Source organism: Onychostruthus taczanowskii, unplaced genomic scaffold, assembly GCF_017590055.1.
Source record: "Onychostruthus taczanowskii isolate IOZ18803 unplaced genomic scaffold, ASM1759005v1 scaffold90, whole genome shotgun sequence".
In the NCBI taxonomy this organism is placed as follows: domain Eukaryota; kingdom Metazoa; phylum Chordata; class Aves; order Passeriformes; family Passeridae; genus Onychostruthus; species Onychostruthus taczanowskii.
The window spans coordinates 2,088,475-2,106,383 of NW_024506994.1; the positions used below are offsets into that span (position 1 = coordinate 2,088,475).

General features: G+C 40.0%; 1 protein-coding gene across 1 annotated transcript in view; it reads right to left on the reverse strand.

The window, feature by feature from the left end:
- The window catches only part of PKHD1 (PKHD1 ciliary IPT domain containing fibrocystin/polyductin), a 237,622-nt gene that overhangs the window by 69,736 nt on the left and 149,977 nt on the right, over positions 1-17,909 (reverse strand). The window contains exons 51-56 of the mRNA XM_041426139.1: positions 15,174-15,311; positions 7,351-7,464; positions 6,575-6,662; positions 4,099-4,253; positions 2,122-2,274; positions 889-1,767 (exon numbers count right to left, since the gene is read on the reverse strand). Of these exons, the coding sequence (XP_041282073.1) occupies positions 889-1,767; positions 2,122-2,274; positions 4,099-4,253; positions 6,575-6,662; positions 7,351-7,464; positions 15,174-15,311 (1,527 nt within the window). The remainder of the gene's footprint in view (positions 1-888; positions 1,768-2,121; positions 2,275-4,098; positions 4,254-6,574; positions 6,663-7,350; positions 7,465-15,173; positions 15,312-17,909) is intronic.

A 17,909-nucleotide genomic window follows, 5' to 3' on the forward strand; every position in this document is an offset into this window, starting at 1 on the left:
CCATATTATGCCATGAATTTTCTGTGAGATTCTGCACAAGTCTATTTGTCTTTCTCTATCTCTCTTACTCCTCAGTAAAAAGGGGATAATGAATTTTCTTGCAAAAGTAAGTAGCAGCGAGGAGTAAAGACATGAAAAGTAGTGGGGTATTTAGATCCCACTATTGCAAGCAGCTATCAGGGTTCTGATATACTCAAATATTGCTCTGGGGACTGAAAAATTATTCTGAAACAAAGATCCAGGATACATAAGAGACTTCTATTCCTCTTGTACAAGCTCTTATACCAATAAAGGTCATAACTGTTTCTGTGAGTTATAGTTCTTATGTTCTGTGACAATTCTATCCAAAGTATGATATTCACTTCTCAGATTTGGTATTTTTATTTAGGTGGAGGCAACTGTGGGTCAGAGAGATGAATCAATTGGAAAAGTAACACAGAAGGAAGGTATGTGTGAGGTAGAATCTGTACATTAGCATGAAACATAATTATCATGGAATCATAGAATCCAAGAATGGTTTGGGTTGGAAGGGACCTTAAATATCATCTCATTCCAACCCTCTGCTACGGGCAGGGGAGTCTTCCACTATCCCAGGCTGATTCAAGCCCCGTCCAACCCAACCCTGAATACCTCAAGGGATGGGGCAGCCACAGCTTCTAGGGGCAACCATTATCCTGCAGTAGATTCGGGAAGTGAAAAATATCAAATAATATTTTTTTCTTAATTAAACAGTATCAAGTTGTAGACGAATTGTGTAATCAATTTCACTGAGGTTCTGATTTCTCCAACAGTCCATCTGTGGGAGGCTAAAACTTCAACTGTAAAAAATGAAATTAGTAAAGAAAAGCAGTGACAGAATAGTCTGGCCAGTAGAGGCAGATGACCAACCTTTCAGCTTCATGATTCCCAGGGCTTTTGGACAACGCCCAGTTTTGTGCCAGGGATGCTCTGGCCTTTGGCTGGGAGCGGTGCTAAATGTGGGCCATAAAATCCCAACACGGCCTCTTAGAGGGTAGAGTGGAGGTCGGTCCTGAGCTGTTGGATCAGCTGAGTGAGGCTTGATCCTGTCTCTGAGGCAGTCAAAAGTCGAGCTTGTTGCGACAATGATGGAGTTTTTAAGTTCTATGAATGTTTTCCCCGTGTAGCATTGCTCGGTGTAGGCACAGTGCACCATTGCCAGGAGTCCCACAGTGTTGTCCACCAGCACCACGTTTTCCACAATAATGCTGCCTCCAGGATGCATCATGACACCATAGTCATAATTCTTATAGGACAGAAAACCTGTGATCCTAGTGCAGGTCTGAAATCCATCTTCCTGGTAGAGGTGAACGCCGTGGAGACTCGAATGGGCCACATTTCCGCTGCAATATTCTCCAGCTAGTGAACAGTCCTGGCCCCTGACATGGAAGCCAATCCTCTCGGATCCTGCCACAGCATTGCCATGAAGGGAGACACCAGTGGCCAGGTTCAGCTTGATGCCAGCAACCCAGTTTAATGAACCTGCTGGCTGCCTGCTCAGAATAACAAGGCTCCTGATGAGGGAGTGATTTTTCCCTTCCAAATCAATGCCAGGTCCAGTGGTGTTGAACACCACATTATCGTGCAACAAGATTCCTCTGCTCTTGACTGCTTTAATGCCAGCTCCACAGCTGCCACTGAAGCTGGATGACACCACTGAGGACCCCTGGGATACATTCCTGAATTCAATGGCAGAAAGCTGAGGAGGCCCAAAATTCAAAAATTGAACATTTAAGAGTTGAAGAGCACCTGCAATGAAATAAATGGAGTGAAATAAAAGCTTATATTACATAAGGACAAGTAAGGACAACCACCTTAACAACAGTCTCACATATAACAGCAGGTACTTTGTCAGTGTATTGTACTGATGGGTATTTGTTAATAAATATATAAAAAGTCTTAGTAAAACCTTACAAAACACAGAACAGCCCCTCCTAAAATATCTTCCATTTTAATGAATTTTTAGTGGTGCTCATGTTTCATACTTGCTGACAGTCAGCTTGTTCTGACTTTCATAGCTCATGTGAATGGATTCACATGTTGCTGTACCTCTTTCTTGGGCAAAACCGGTGTGCTTGATGAGGACAGGTGAATCTCAACTACCTTCAAACTCCATCCCACTGGAGCCTGTGAAGTGTCCCACCAGCATCCTCCCAGCACAAGCCACATCCGACTGGATCTGCACGTTCCGCGTGAGGAGCCCAACCTCCGCGGCCAAAGGGATGCTTCTGCCATCTTCTGTGTCATGGGGATGCCCTGGGGAGTTTCAAGAAAGCAAATGTGATAAGTGTCTATCATACCTATTAGCCAGTGCTTTGAGGGACATAAATCCTGACAGCTCCTCTGCAGAATCTGCACTGACATTCAGGTGTGTTTCACCCCCAGCACAATCTGCGTGCATCGACACAAAACCAGAAAGGCCACCTGCCCATCAAATATTCACTGTGTGCTTATATTTTACTGAGATATCTCGTTTTTAGAACAAGGAGGTGCTAAACCTTTCCCCTGCGGTGTGCAGGTGCCAAAGCAATGAACAGGTTCACACTTCACTTTTTCCAAGCTCTGCGTGCTGGAGTTACTCTTCAGCACACTGCAGAGTTGATCTCCATGAATTTTCCTCAGGATCAGACTAATGTCAATGCCAAAACCCTCTTTGCTACAGAGTTTTGCTTGTATGTGCTTTCTAAAAGGATTTGAAAGCATTTTTTCAATGCCTTTCTGAAAGAAACTTCTGTTCAAGTTTATGCAGCTGTCTAGCTTGGATTAATCTCAGGTGATTTTAGACACATGAAGATGTGATTTTTAACCAGTTATCCAGGCTGGTTTTATGCATGGTGGAGCAATAGGCAAATCTCAAGTGCAATTTGTTGTGTATTTTATATACCTGCTTTAGGGGCAGATAAAAAATGAGTGAGAAGTATGTATTGTATGTATTTTTCTGCTTTAATTATCAAGGGTGCTAAGAGTGACTGGCTCACATTTCCTGCAAGTATCTACATTTGCCAAGGTGAAACTCAGCATTTACCCCTTAATTTTTCCATCAGAATTTTTTTTTCAGCTGTGTCTAACAATTGCTGCATCACTCAAGGGGTAAGCAGTAATTTCCCCTCAAGACACATTATATCTACATCAGCTAAAAAGGAAGGCCTAAAATGCATAAACTACTGGAAATAAAGTCTAGATGTTCTATGCTTTGAACTGCACATTTTGTTTGAAAAATGCCATTGTCATAAAAAACTGTGCCATGGAGGCTACTGTTGATTAACACTGTGGATAATTGCAGAACAGAGCTCAGTTCCAAGTGAAGCTTTGATTACTCGCTCAGATATTTAAACATTTATCATTTAAAACATTATATTTCTGGACCTTTTTATCCATTACACTCAATTTCTGTGCCTACTGGGTGGAATAACGATCAAATTGGAAAAAATATTGATGTGAACAAAAAAAATCCTTGGTTTGAAGGTTCAGAATTTGACCTGTTAATAAAATTCTTTAGATTTTCTTAAATAGATTATAATAAATTTACTTTATAAGCTGAAATAAAAGTAAATAAGTATTAATAGTACATCCCTTTTTCCACAAACATATAGATCCCATGCAATCTACACAGAAAATAGATATACACAGATTTTATTTTTTTTAGATATTAGTTTATAAATACATTGTTTTCATGCTATGGAATTGATACAATTTTGTTTATTAAACTTTTTTAACATAATTATTTTGAAATTTGAAAAAAGGCTGGGGTTTAATTCTTTTCCAGGTTTTTGACATACCATAGAAATTGTACAAAGGGCCTAAAATCCTACATTTCTTTTTTTCTTTTAAAAGAGAAAAAATTACTTTCTCTCTCTGTGAACCAGCTCAACTTGAAACACCAGAAAGTTTTCCCAAAGAATTCAGCAGTGAATTGATTATTTTCACAGAAATTCATGTTACAATCAGCATGATAAAAAACTATATGGAGAAAGAAATGAAGACACCACAAGGAAGTAGAATTGATCCTGTTGAGATATGAAATGGAAAGTCAATACTTCAGAAGAAAACTTTCAGAAAAAGGAAAGAAAAATTCCTTACCAATGTGCCTGTGCAGGAGATGTTCATGTATTCTTATATTATGACCATGGACTTCTTTAAGTGTAACTACTTCAGCTTGGTAGGCTTCATAGGAGGAAGAGCTGATCACAATATCCCCACCTTGATCCCAATCTACTTCATCCTCTACAAAAATCCTGTAACACCATGATATAAACTTAATGTCACTACACTTATGAGAGTTAGGCTCACAAATTTCATTAAAAATGAACAGTTTTGCTCAGGGAGATCTGAAAAAGAAAAAAAAAAGTCCACAGGCCATGCTGTAGGAAAAGCCCCTTTAGGGCTTTCTGCAAAAACAGATGTCTGAAATATGTGGGAGGAAATTAATCCTGAAGCATCTACTTCACACCATTGATTAACAACATATAAAGTTCCAGTACAGCATTTCAGAGCTCAAGCTGCCTCCAAAAGACATATCAGATCATTTTTGGTGCCAGGAATATTCTACAGAGCTGAAAGTCAACTTTACATTTAGACAACAACCACGTGCAGGGTCGTGTGGCTGTCTGCACTTGGCATCTAAGCTTCCACCAGAGCTTGTTGGTGCAGTCAGTAGTGGGAGAAAAGCAATTCAGTTCTCTGAATTGGTTACTTTGATCAGGATTTGATTCCCTGAACAAGAGCATCTCTTGATATCTGAGTTATCCCAGGGTATCTAAAATATCAGCCAGCAGATGTGACAGGAGATAGGACTGGTTCCTGAAGTGCTCCGGGAGATAAATGTGCAAGCCATGGAAGGACACCAAAAGCATCTCAAAAGAGCCCAAAGACACCTCAAATGGGCCGAAACAATCTGTTTAGGAACCTTAATCCTTCATTTGGTTGCTGAACATCCTCTAGGCACCAGCACTTAAAACTCTACTGGCTACTGAACGTTGCACAGCGTCGTGCATTTATTTGTTTTAATCTTGAACTGAAGATCCCCTTTTACAGTCAAAGTTATATTGGTAGTTCAGGGGATTTTTAGCTTCATGTAAAGAAAATAAAAGTGTTTAGTGACAGCAAAATGCATAATGGTCAGTGTTCATCTCTGTTTGATAAACACCTTGTCCTGTTACAGAGTTACTGCTGCTGGCCAGGTGATGATCTAAAGTCTTCAGGGAATTATTGAGGATAAAGGGCACTGAGTGAATTCAGACAATGCCTCACATGCAGGCTAGAATGACAGAAGTGCAGAGAGAAAGGAGATTCCTAAAGGGATGTTGTCAAGTTTTTCCAGAATCTCTTTCCCCAATATTTTTTTCAAAAATGAGTAGGTTGCAGACGAACATTTACAGGATACAATATCTGTGAATATTCAGTAGAGAAATCCACCAAAATTTCTTTCTGGGTTTTTTGTTGTTTGTTTTTTTTTGTTTGTTTGTTTGTTTGTTTTGGGGTTTTTTTTGTTTGGTTTTTTTTTTGGGGGGGGGGGGGGTTTTGGTTTTTTTTTTTTTTTTGAGGAATCACTGCATATCTTCTGAAATGGCAGGAAAGTCCTTCCTGAACTGATGAGCTGATTCACACTGGAAAATGATATAGAGCAGTTTCTCTCCTTCAATAAAATCCACTTCCTTCAGCTTTCATTTTCCTTCAGCTTTCATATTCCAGCTCTGCTTTACCTATGTCCTGTATCCAACCACATTAACTCTAAGCTGGCTTTTGGTAGATTTTTAATGAAAAAGAGGGCATTGGTTTTGGTTTGTTTGTTTGGGTTTTTTTCCTTTCTTTTTAACTGAAACAACTCTTTGTGCTGTATTTAATGTGCATGCATTAACTCCAAACACTTGTATCTTAGCACCTCATGATATTTCACATAAAATATCTGGGCAGCAACCCAGATCTAGACTGGATCCATTTCATCCAAGTGTTTAACTGGCATGCTTCAGTCAGAATCTGATTACTCTGATCTCCCATCTCAGCTAGGGGAGGAGAAGAATTTCCAGAGGGTGATTCTAAAGTTGCACAGTTTGGATCAGGATCAGGTAGCAATTCCTAAACAATTAATCTACACTGAACACACAGCTCTGAGAGATCTCACAACAGATGAGCCTTACTGGTGAGGACTTTGTGCTTCCACTGCTCATCTCTACCATCATTTCCCGAAATGCTGACACCTCTACCCTGATGGGAGCTCTTCCAATGAGGCTTTGTTAGGGCTAGCTGAATGGGAGAGGAAGGAGAGGAAGGAGAGGGAGGAAGGAAGGAAGGAAGTCTTAGTTTGATTCATCCTTAGAATTTTGATTTCTTTAGAATTAAAGTTAGTCTGGGTTGGAAGGAACCTTAAAGATCATCAGCTTCCCCATCATGGTGCAATTTTCTGTTACCTAGGTTGTTTTTTTTCTGTCTAGACAGAATTCAAACAGAACCCATCACAAAGAGAAAGAATAATGCAACTCACAGGAATATTAAATACAAGTCATAGGAACAGGAGCCAAAATTTAATATTTGAAAGCATATTTGACCAAAATACCACCTTTCATTGCCCGGAGCAACATTAGTTCCCAGATGTGTCCAAGGTATCTTCGGATAAGCACTATAAATTTGCACCTGTCCATAAACTCCTGGGGAAAAAAAAAAAAGAAAAGAAAGAACAGAAGGAGGATTTCAAAGGTTAAAGAAAGAGAGGCTTGAGAAGAACTGAAGCAATAACCAAATATATGGCCAAATATATGGAAATCTTTATATTTATTAAAGTATATTTCTATATTTTATGATAAGTGTAAGAACAGCACAAAGCCTTCACTCAAAATACAAAGTGAAGGAGCAATAAGTCCTCAATAAAGTAAAATTACCATCGCATATACAGGCAAGAGAGGGGATTTTACCATTTGTGCCAATGAGAAGTCTCATTGGCACAAATTAGAATTGAAGTAATTGCAGACAACGATATCTACCATTAAAAAAAAAAATCAAAAAATTTAAAAAAAGGAATTATCTAAGTAAATTAATTCAGTAAAAACACCAGGAATGAAAGGAACAAAAAATTATGAGGCTATTATTTATCTTTCTGGACAATTAACTTTTTTTCCCCTTCTCTGGAAAAGAGATCCAAAACCAGAGGACAAATCCAAAATACAGAAGCTTTTCTTATAGATGATATGTCCCAGAAGATTAAATGTTAGCTGTAAAATATGTGTTCCTTTGTTTGAGGTTTATCTGTACAATAACATAGTAACAGTCTCAACACTAGTAGATTTGGATATTATCAAAAATTAGTTTCCTATGAAACGTGGAATACATGTTTCATACCAATACTCCCTGGGTGGACGTTTATATCCTCCAGACGATCACAGTAAATCCCTTCAGAAGCCCGAAGAAGGAACAGCAGCTTTAAATCCCTTTCTAGGGGATATTGCAAAGAACCTGCAATAAAGACAAAACAGCATCAAACCCACCACAAAAATATCCATGGCTGCTCTGACACTGAAAATGGGAGGAAAACTAGGGGGGGAATATGTGTGAATCTCATTTTAAAGAAATACCTAAATGGCTGAATTAATATTTGCTTTCTCAACCAGTTTTTGCCTTTTTGCTCCTTCACCAGTTGCAGGGTAATCGTGCAGCAAGGATGGGAAAGATTGAGGAAAAAAAAGTAGGGAAAAAAAAAGTGCCCAAGAAGTTTTCGTAAACTGTATTCCAACTTTGCCTTAGTTTCTTTCACCAAAGGTAGTTTACAGTTTCAGAGGAAAATGGCCCAGCACTAAACAGATACTAAGGAGGAAAAAGTAGGACAGTTTTTGCCCTGGAGAAATGTATGCGGAGTCCAGTAAAGGAGTTCAACGTTCCTGTAAAATTAGAGATTAAATCAATTATGCAACAGAAAACTGTAGCAGATGTAGAACTAAAATATATATATGTATCTGTACAAAATTAGCTGGCCTGTCATGTTCTTTTAATATTTAAAAATTACTAGTTTGGAAAAGAGAGCTGATTTTGTATCCTAAAGAAACACTTTGCTTTAAGAGCCTTTTTTTTTTATTTAAGTGAAATCAATAAAACAATTAATTGTTCCCGACCACTGTCTGACTGATAACTGAGGATATTTAAATTCTCTGTATGCCTTTTTAACGGGTAAAAGGAGAACAGTACAAGGCTTTCATGCTCCCCATCTAATGCATCTCACACCAATGAGCATGTATATTCTCTGGGGACATGGAAGGAATTATTTTTCAGTGTCCATCATCCACCCAATCCAGCTTTGATTTCCTTGTTTAAACTCCCATAACTGTGTTTTGAACAGAGGAAAAGCAGGAATTAGGTTAGTTTCCAAATATGCTTTCACAATTTCTCATGTTTTTTTACTCCTGGTTACAAAGCATTTACTATTACAGTTAAGTCAGTCAAAACCATCTCATATATCCAATTCTCAGCTCAGTTTTAAAACTATTTTTCAGTAGGCTTCCAGACTTAACAATCATGTACAAAGGATTGGAAATGGGGATTCTATAGGATGAACTGGAAGTTCTTCTTCTCTTAAAAGATTTACATCTGTATTTAGCTAATAATCATAAATTTTAGTCCAAAAAACCACAACATATCAAGAAATTTTACCCTTGTTAAAAAAAGCCAAAATCACACAAATAAAAAATACATTCAGAGTGAGAAACAAATGAATGTCATAATAAAATTATTTATAATGGAAAATAAAACAAAATTTAAAAGGTAAGATAATATTCGCAGAAATTTTTCAGTGGCTGGAAATTGTAATTGGTAAATGACACAAAAGAACACAGTAGTCATCAATCAGTAGGAAAATTCTACTTCTTTTAAGAATATTTAGAAGAAAAATAGCCTTAATATTTGCTTATTGCCATCAATAGTTCCATGGGTTTAAATCAATGGATTTCAGTAACTTGAATGCAGGTGCTAGCAGAGAGTTTTACAGAGAAACCCTTTGGCCTATTAAGGTGGACTCTTCAATAATTTTGGGATCACTCATGATGTCTGAGAGCCCTTGAAGAAAGCTAATATTGTGCCAATATTTCAAACAAAGATAAAAGTAAGAGCCCCAGGTAATTACAGGCCTGTCAACTTGACACTGATTCTGGGGAAAAAATAAATAAAAATGGAATGTCCAACTCTGAACACAATTAATAAATCATTAAAGGTGGATGATATAATTAATGCCAATCAACCTGCTTTTATAGAAAAAAAGGTCCTGTGAAACTTCCTTGTTATCGTCTCCTAATGAGATTACAGGTTTAGTTGATAAAGATAATAGCTTTGATATCATATAATTGGTTTCTCCAAGGCACTTGGCTTAGTAGCACAAAACTTTTTCATTAACAAACTACACGAGAGCAGCAGTAACATGGCACACACTAATTTACAGCCTGAGTGACTGGAATGGAGACATGGACTCAACCAGGTCCTGCAAACCCCGTGGCATTCCATTTTTTATTATGGACCCAAATTTGTGTGAGGATATTGAAAGTAAGCAGACAAAGTGACACAACTGGAGAGAACAATTACAGGGGTGCTCTAGGAAAGTCAGCAGGAGTTTAGAAGTGAAGAATTAGGAAAAAGGTGAAGAATGATCTTGGGAAGTCTGCTTGAGCAGGGTGGTTGGATTAGATGACCTTCAGTGATCCATTCCAAATTTATCCATTCTGTGATTCTCTAATCTTGAACATAATAAGACAAGAGGTCTTGAAAAGGTAAGAATCTCTCTGGGAATGAATGGAGAAGAATGAAAAACAAAGGGAAAAGCTGAGTAAGGTCTCAGATACATACTTTGGCTAAGTCTAAATAGATTACAGCAGAATGACCCATGAAAATGAAGATATGGAGGCAGAAGCTACTTCAGCTTACTCATAAGGGGACTACAAAATAGTTGATTCACACAAGCCACAGAGCTGGGTAAGTTTCAGAACATTATGAAGTAACTAGCAATGAAATCACAGCTCTTGTAATAAGTAATTTTGTCGGATACAGCAACTTGCCACAAACAACAGGAATCATGATTTCTGCAACACATAAGTGAAGGATCTAGGCTTTAAGCGTCCATCTTTGAGCTTTGGTTGTGAAAACTTCAGATTTCTTGTCCCACTTTTCTGTGGTGAGCAAGTCCTACACAAGACCACAAAAAACTGCCCAATTCCCCATCCTGCATGGGAGGAATGGAAATGGATCCCCTTTCATGCTCCTACTCCAGCTGGAAGCCCTGGCAATTTAATGAGCAACCTGATTGATCAGAAAGTGAAATAATAATGTGTTGCTGGCAGAGAACCAGGACAAAAGGATACTTGCAACCTGGAAATTACCAAAAGGTGGAAAAGTCTGGTGAGATATGCAGAAAAGGTCAGGAGGCAGTAAAGACAGAGGCAGGGCTCCCTCAAATTTGTGTTCTTCCAATTGCACTACACAGTGCAAAAAACCCCAATCATTTATGAGAATCCTGTGTTAAATAACCTGATGTGTTAATAAATTCACCACTGATTCACACTGTCCTGAAGAAGTGTGAGATGCAAATGTTGAGATTGTAACACAGGTCTGTTAGCACAATGGTTTCAGCTGGTTCATAATCCTTCATCAGGTCTAACTCCTGGAGAGGAGAAAACCTACGAGAAAAAATGAGGGAATAAAAAGGAGAACAGAAATATAGATGTGTTTTTTCTACCCAGATTTTCCTTTATTCTGGACTGTGGTCTGGATCTAGTTTGTTGACTTTTGAAAGCATTTTCCATTGTTTTCATCTTTCAGTTCTGTTCCAGATGTTCCTCCTGACAGATTTTTGCTGTATTGTTTGGGGGTTTGTTCCATAGCAAAACCCATTCAATTCTTTCCTAGAATAGTGGGTGTTTCCTCCCTTCTAGCCTTCTCTTTTTTTTTTTTTTTTTTTTTACAACATAACAGTCTGCAACATCTGTTGCATATAAGAGCAACGAAATCTCTGAGATAGATCTTCGCCCTTCACCTGGCAAACAGACTTTGCTGAGTATCTTGCTGGGACCATCTCCTCTATCTCCCCTATCTTTGAATCCTGAACTTCTTGGACTCTAAGTACCCAGCTATTTTGAAAACTGTGTGATATTTTCACCAGAAAATATGGTGGATGGTACATCTGAGGAGCTTTTATTCATGATCAATACACAGCTGGACAGCACCTACTGTTGGTTCTCTTCTGGAGCTTCCTTCAGGTGTTCATGCTGCACTCCGGAAAGAACCTGGAATAGCAGCCAAACAAGGAGCCCTCACTTGGTTGCCTCTTTGTGCCAAATGAACAGAAGATTTCAGAAGTCCTCAGCTCCACAACTCCACAGCTGTGGTGTAGGAACCAACAGCCAGAAGTGGGGGGTGAATGAGGAATAAGTGGTGAGACACATAAGATGGGATCTGAGAGTCCCAGTGCCCTCCAAATCCTCTCTTGGATTGCAGGTACAAGACAGGGATAAATGACTCTGGAGTGGGACTTTTTAGCAGAAGTTGCAGTCAGGGGGAGACACCTGAGGGTGCCCAGAACAATAGAAAATCCTTATAATTAGGCAACGGAACCATATTTCTGGGGATAATCATATACCTACATTCAGGTTTTTTAATGCAGATTTTCTCTAGATACCTTTATCAACCAGTCCCACTGACTGCAGGGGCTGCACTGGTTATATTGGATAGACCCCTACTGGAACAGCAGCTCATGTGCTGATGTCCACATTACACCTAAATTCGGGTGTCTAGAACATGTGAACCAAATCCCTTCCCTACATGGTGAAATCAGTTAAAAGAAACTGAATGGCTTGGAAGGGGTAAAAGACAAACAGGCAGAGGCTGAGGAGTTCGTTGAAGGGAATACAAATAGTCCAATGAACTTTTCAAACCACTTTTTTTTCTGTGATGCGGAATGAAAATACATCTTGTTACACCAACAGAGTCCCTTCCTCATACAAGTTGGACAGCTGTGCAGGGATGATGTGTGACTGCAGGGTGGGACTCGGCCCACAGCCAAAAATAGGATCCGCACAATAGGGGTGCTGGAGAAGTTGGAAAAGATAGTAAATTGGTGAAACTCACTGGTTCTCTAATTACTGCTCTTTATTTACTGCTAACGCATGGCCATTTAATGAAATACACTGATTTATCCTTTGACAAATCAGTATGGGTGGTCCTCCTGGAAAAGAGGGGGAATAAATGCATTAGAGCTCTTAGCACAAGCAAGATAAGGGGCTCCCTCTCCAGACAACCCCTGTCTGGGGTTCCCTCTCCAGACAATCAAGCCATGAGCTAATGATGACCTTAGGCTTCCTGCCTCCAATGAGTGACATGACTGACAAGCAGCCATCAGGAGATATGCGAAGGAAAGTATGTGACAAGTTGAAACTAAAAAGAGAAATCCTATCTGGATAATTACTTGGTGAGCTCTACTATAAAAAGCAAAAGCAGCCTGCCAGCAAAGAGCAGCTGAGTGCAGTTTAGTTCAGGATGAGTCCAACGGATCAATGTGTGCCAAGTGAACTTCAGCATTTCCTTCAGCTTTATTGGGAGCTGAGGGTTTTGCTCAGCAATGAAACAGGGCACTTTCTGCATATATTGTCTGAGTTTTAATGCCTGTGGGTTAAAATGGACAGAATCATCCTAGATGAGAATGGAAAAGCAACTGTGAGATGTTGAACTCATAATTTCTTACCTTGTTTTGACACAGATGTGCTAAAGATATTTAGCATTTCACTTTCTCTTTGAACCTCAAACTTCCTTTTCTAAGCTGGAAAAATAACCAATTTTTACAATATCATAGTGCAGAGAAACTATATTGTGTTACTAAAATTCTACTGCAAACATCACCATCCACTTAAAGACTTTGAAGGATAAATTGAAAGAGAGAAACTCCTTATCTTAGAGGTAGGATTATGAAAGTAGAAATAATTAGAAAGTTTCCCTGGATCCAACAACACTGGAGGTCTAGGAGCACCCAGAGAAATTCCTGTGGGGTTAGATTCACACATTTTCCTTTGGGTTTTCTGAGAGTTCTGGCAGAGTTCTCTGTGGGTCTTAAATCATCTCACTTCTTCCAGGGATCATAATTCACATGGATTGTGATCATACATTAAAGAGAAAAGAGATTATTGACCCTGCATGCTCAATGGTGTTTCAAAAATTCTGATTTCCTAATCATCACTACTTTCTCATCCCAGTTTGTCTGTAAGTTATTGTTTCAATAAAGTTAATTGGGTTCTTGTTATGGCTGATAAACTCCAATTTTACACTGATTTTTTTTTCCCTTTGTTACATATTTCCCATCATCATTTAGTGCATATGCACTTATGGTCATGATTTAACCTTCTGACTTTGTTTTCTCTCTGCAGAGAAGAGGTCAAGTGCTCTGGAGGACAACAAACCCAGATAAGATGAATTTCTAAACTGATCATTGTTCTCTAGGGGTTCAAAGGAACCAAATACTCGAGCTTTACCAGAAATTCTTTGTCCCAGGCCACAGAATTAGAAGGAACAGCATGTGGCTAAGATTGCTACACTGAAAACAGGGCATGGAGAAATTACACAACAGGCAGGACCTGGGGATTTGACTCACGTGATGCCAACCTGAGATCCTGCTCAGGCAATGCTGAATGCTGATGTCCACATCTATTAAATCTGTTTACTAAACTGTCTCATTATCTGTTTTGTGTCAGGATTTCTTTAGGGTGTGGTGGAGTCGGACAGATGGGCTTCAAAACCCTTCCTTCAGGCATGGAACAGGCAGGATTGGACAGATGGGCTCCAAGACGTTACCGTAAGGCCTCGAACACATGGGAAAGGAAAGGGGAAGGGGGGAAAAAACAGGCACTCCCAGATCTACGTGCAGGCAGAGAAAGCAGTATGAAATGTGGGAAACTTGCAGAGTCCCCACCCACCCATCATCCCACAGCTGAAACAAGGACAGCTCTCCAGGAGACGCTGGACTGTGACTCAACAGCTGCAAATACCTGCTTGGCTTTTAATATCATTACTAGTCACAGATGTGCTGGAGGGGAGTTTGTGCAGCAAAGTGCCTCAATGTTTTTTTAATAAGTGTTTTTAGCAATGAACACATGCTTTTTCTTAAAACCAATATGAAACCATATTTAAAGTGCAAAGGAGTCTAAGTAAGAAATGACTGACAGTCTTTCAAGTATATATATATTTTTAACCTCCCAGATTAATCTTTCCAACCTCTTTTTCCAAAGAAAAACACAAGACAGCAAAATAACTTTTTTTGGCTAGTACTATATTAACTAAACAGTCCCTTGAGATTAACAACAAACAAATATTGAAGCAGGCTTCCTCAGGAGGTGATTACACAAACAAATTCTCTTTTTAAAGTTCATGAAACCAATCTTGAGAAAGGTCAAGCAATGATCAACAATGTGATCCCAGTGTTCTAAGCATTCCTGTAAGTAAATATAATGCCTGGCTTTAGAAACCTTGATATTTAAAGGGAATTATGTGAATAATTACTTCAGAGTGGAAAAACATCAATCCTCCCTGTTGTAAATAATGTGGGACAGCCCCGGTGGCTTTGGGGACTGTGAAAAGCTGGAAGTAGGGGCAAGGTGATACCTTCCTGTGGTCCTGGTGCTCATCTGTACAGAGGGTTGAGAAGAAGAAGTGTGCTGAATCCAGCTGTTTCACACCACAGCAGGACTTCCAGGCATTCAGAGAATTCTTCATGACCCTGTTTATGTTGGCTTAAAATATTTCTGTTACAAAAAGTGTCCTATTAATGCCCACAGACACCAGGCATTGCCTGAACACTAGGGCAGATCCTGCCCTGAGGAATTACTGTCTCATAAAGCAGCCCCACAGGATGTAGGGAGGGCTTTTACACATATCAGATAAAATCTCTGCCCCAGTGAAACCAGGAGTGAGGTGCAGATTGCAGTATTTGTAACACGTCGCCATTAAAGGAATAGGTAATTAGCTCCAGTGGATAATCATCGTGTTTCACATGCATTCTGGGTGTCCAGACTGCAGATATCCACATAGCCACGGGGCATTAGGTTGGACAGCATGTTTGTGGTGACACTTTGTCATTCTCCACAGGTTTTTTCCTATCAAGAGCAGAAATAAGCCCCAGGCATCCCGAAGATCAGCTGTTCACTCACCCACTCTCAGCACACCTCCCAGCACCACGACACAGGCTGCGCTCAGGACGTTGCTGGAGTTGCTGGGGAACTCAAGGGTCCCCAGGATGTAGAGTCCTCTCAGAGGGGGAAGAGCCACATCCACCAGGATGGTCCTGTCTGGGAAAAAAAGCAGAGGGTTGTTTAGGTCAATGGCAGCCTGAAAACACCACTTGCCAAAAAGAATGTCAGCTTAGCTTGAGTTTTGTTGTTTAGATTGGCTTTCATAGAATCATGGAATGGCCTGGGTTGAAAGGAACCTTAAACATCTTCTTGTTCCAAACTCCTGCCATAGGCAGGGACGCCTTCCACTATCCCATGTCTCTCCAAGCCCTGTCCAAGCTGGCCTTGGACATTTCCAAGGATACAGTCACAGTTTCTCTGGGCAACCTGTGCCAGGGTCTCACCACCCCCTCAGGGAAGAGTTTCATACTAATATCTAATGTAAACCTACTCTCTTTCAGTTTGAAGCCATTAGCCCTTGTCCTGTCACTCCAGGCCCTTTTAAATAGTCTCTCCCCATCTTTCCCATTTTTTACCTCATGGAACTGAAGAGGACAAGAGAGTTCTTTTGAAAGGAACAAGAATGACAAAATGCCCCATCCCTGGAAGCATTGAAGGCCAGGTTGGACAGGACTTGGGGCAACCTGGGATATGGAAGGTGTCCCTGCCTATGACAGGAGGTTGGAACAAGATGAACTTTAAGGGGCCTTCTGGGTTCTATGATTGATGGAAATAGAAAAATATCCATCAGTATCATTGAGGTACGCCACAGTACAAAGGGCCTGCAAGTCCCCACCTTGTCAACAACAGTGATCAGGGCGACAAACTGCAGCCACACGCCATGAACTACCGCCACTGACTCTCTGTTACCACTTTTCCCTCTTTTCATCTTGGCTTTGCTCTCAGTTAGGTTTAGAGTATGAAAACTCACCTCTTCCTCACCATTCAAGAGGAAAGCTTTGCTTACACAAACACAACCTGCAGGAAGCCAGAGCTCATGGAACCACAGAATTGTTAAGGTTGGAAAAGAGCTCTGAGTTCACCACCAGGTCCACCATGAGTTCCATTCTGCATTCATATTTCCCTCTAAAAATCAGTTAACAATGACCAGGGCAAAGCACCCTTCCCTCAGATCCATAAGGAGAAAGCAAGGAGGATATTTTTATATTTCAGAGCAGAGTGGAAACTTTTGTGGCTTGAGGGCAATGACAACATCACTTCTGCTTCCTAAAGCTGCAAGTCTGCAGCCTGGGAACCTTTAAAATGCCTCTTAAGTGTTCCAAGTAGGACACGAGCAAGGATGTAAGTGGTGGATCATTTAGAGGTATCCTGCTGCACAGAGGTGAATTCCACCCCCTGGGCCCATCTAATGCTCTTGGATGTCACTAAGAGCTTCTCAGTTGATTGCACTGGAAAACAGCTCAGGCCCTGAAACTGTGGTTTCCATCCCCCTTCATTATTGACAAGAATAACAGTATGGTGCATTTCTCAGTCAGTGGGTGTTCCTGGAAAAAGGAAAAGCAAGGTGTTTCTCTAACAAGGAGCTCAATAATATGATCTGATAATGGCTTTCATAGAAACAGATTGCAGAAAAAAAAATCTTCAACATAATGACAGCCCTACCTTACACAGAGATCTTCTGTGACTGTCACTTACAAGCATTTATCCATGGCATAGATATAGAAAACATGACAGATTAAGGAACACAAATATTTTTCTGCTGTATTTTGACAGAGTGGTGAGAATGGGACACTTGAAACCAGTTTTGTGTGGAATATAAGAACCATGAAGTGTCTTGGGAAATGGTTCAGCTACTTAACAGTTTCACTTCTGCCTGCGGATATTGGCAACTGCTGCGGATGGGAACACAAATGACCACAAAATGGGCAGCACAGAGAAAGTCTTTGCCAAAAATCATGTAACCAGGAGCTGGCCCAAATTATTTAGCACACCAGTTTAAGAAAATTTTCAAGCCCTGTTTGCAGGAAACAAAATCAATGATTCTGTGAAAACCTACATGAAATACACTCAGAATTGGACTGAAAGAAAATATTAGTAGCATTTTCTAGTTTTTTACTCCTTAGTTTCACAACCTCCAGGGAAAGGAAAATTTTATTTCAAGTTTTCTTTTCAGGTTTGGAGTTCTGGCTCTGCTTACAGACTTGTTTGTCTCCTGCCTACTTATTCTTGCCCTTATCCCTATGAATCAATTATCCCACCTCTTCCTTTTCCCCTCTGTATTTTCATCCTTTTTCTAAGGCTGTGAGCACCCTGAAAACCCAGGATGTTTGTTCTCAAGGACTATACCAAGTACAGCAGCAAGCCATGGTTAATAAGAACCCCTCATCCCAAAACAAATTCTCTGAATCCTTGTACTGAAATATCTTTCAAGCATGCAAAATTTCCACAGTATTCAGATGAAGCAAGTCTCTAGGGAGCAAGTGCATTTTTTTTCCTCTCTAAATCTTATGATGTTACTACTTAATGTATTTTTACAGGCATGAAGAGATTCCTGTTTATAATGTCTTTACAGGACAGGTACAGTGCCATGCCCTGCAGAGCTGTGAAGGGAAGGCTCAGGATGTGAGGATATGAAACATGGAGGAGAATAAGGGGGGAGATGTTGTTAAAATGGTATCTCTCAGACAGAAGGGGAATCTAGTTTGTGAAATCACAGCTCAAGAATGTGGCAAAAAAAGCTGCAGTTGACAAAGG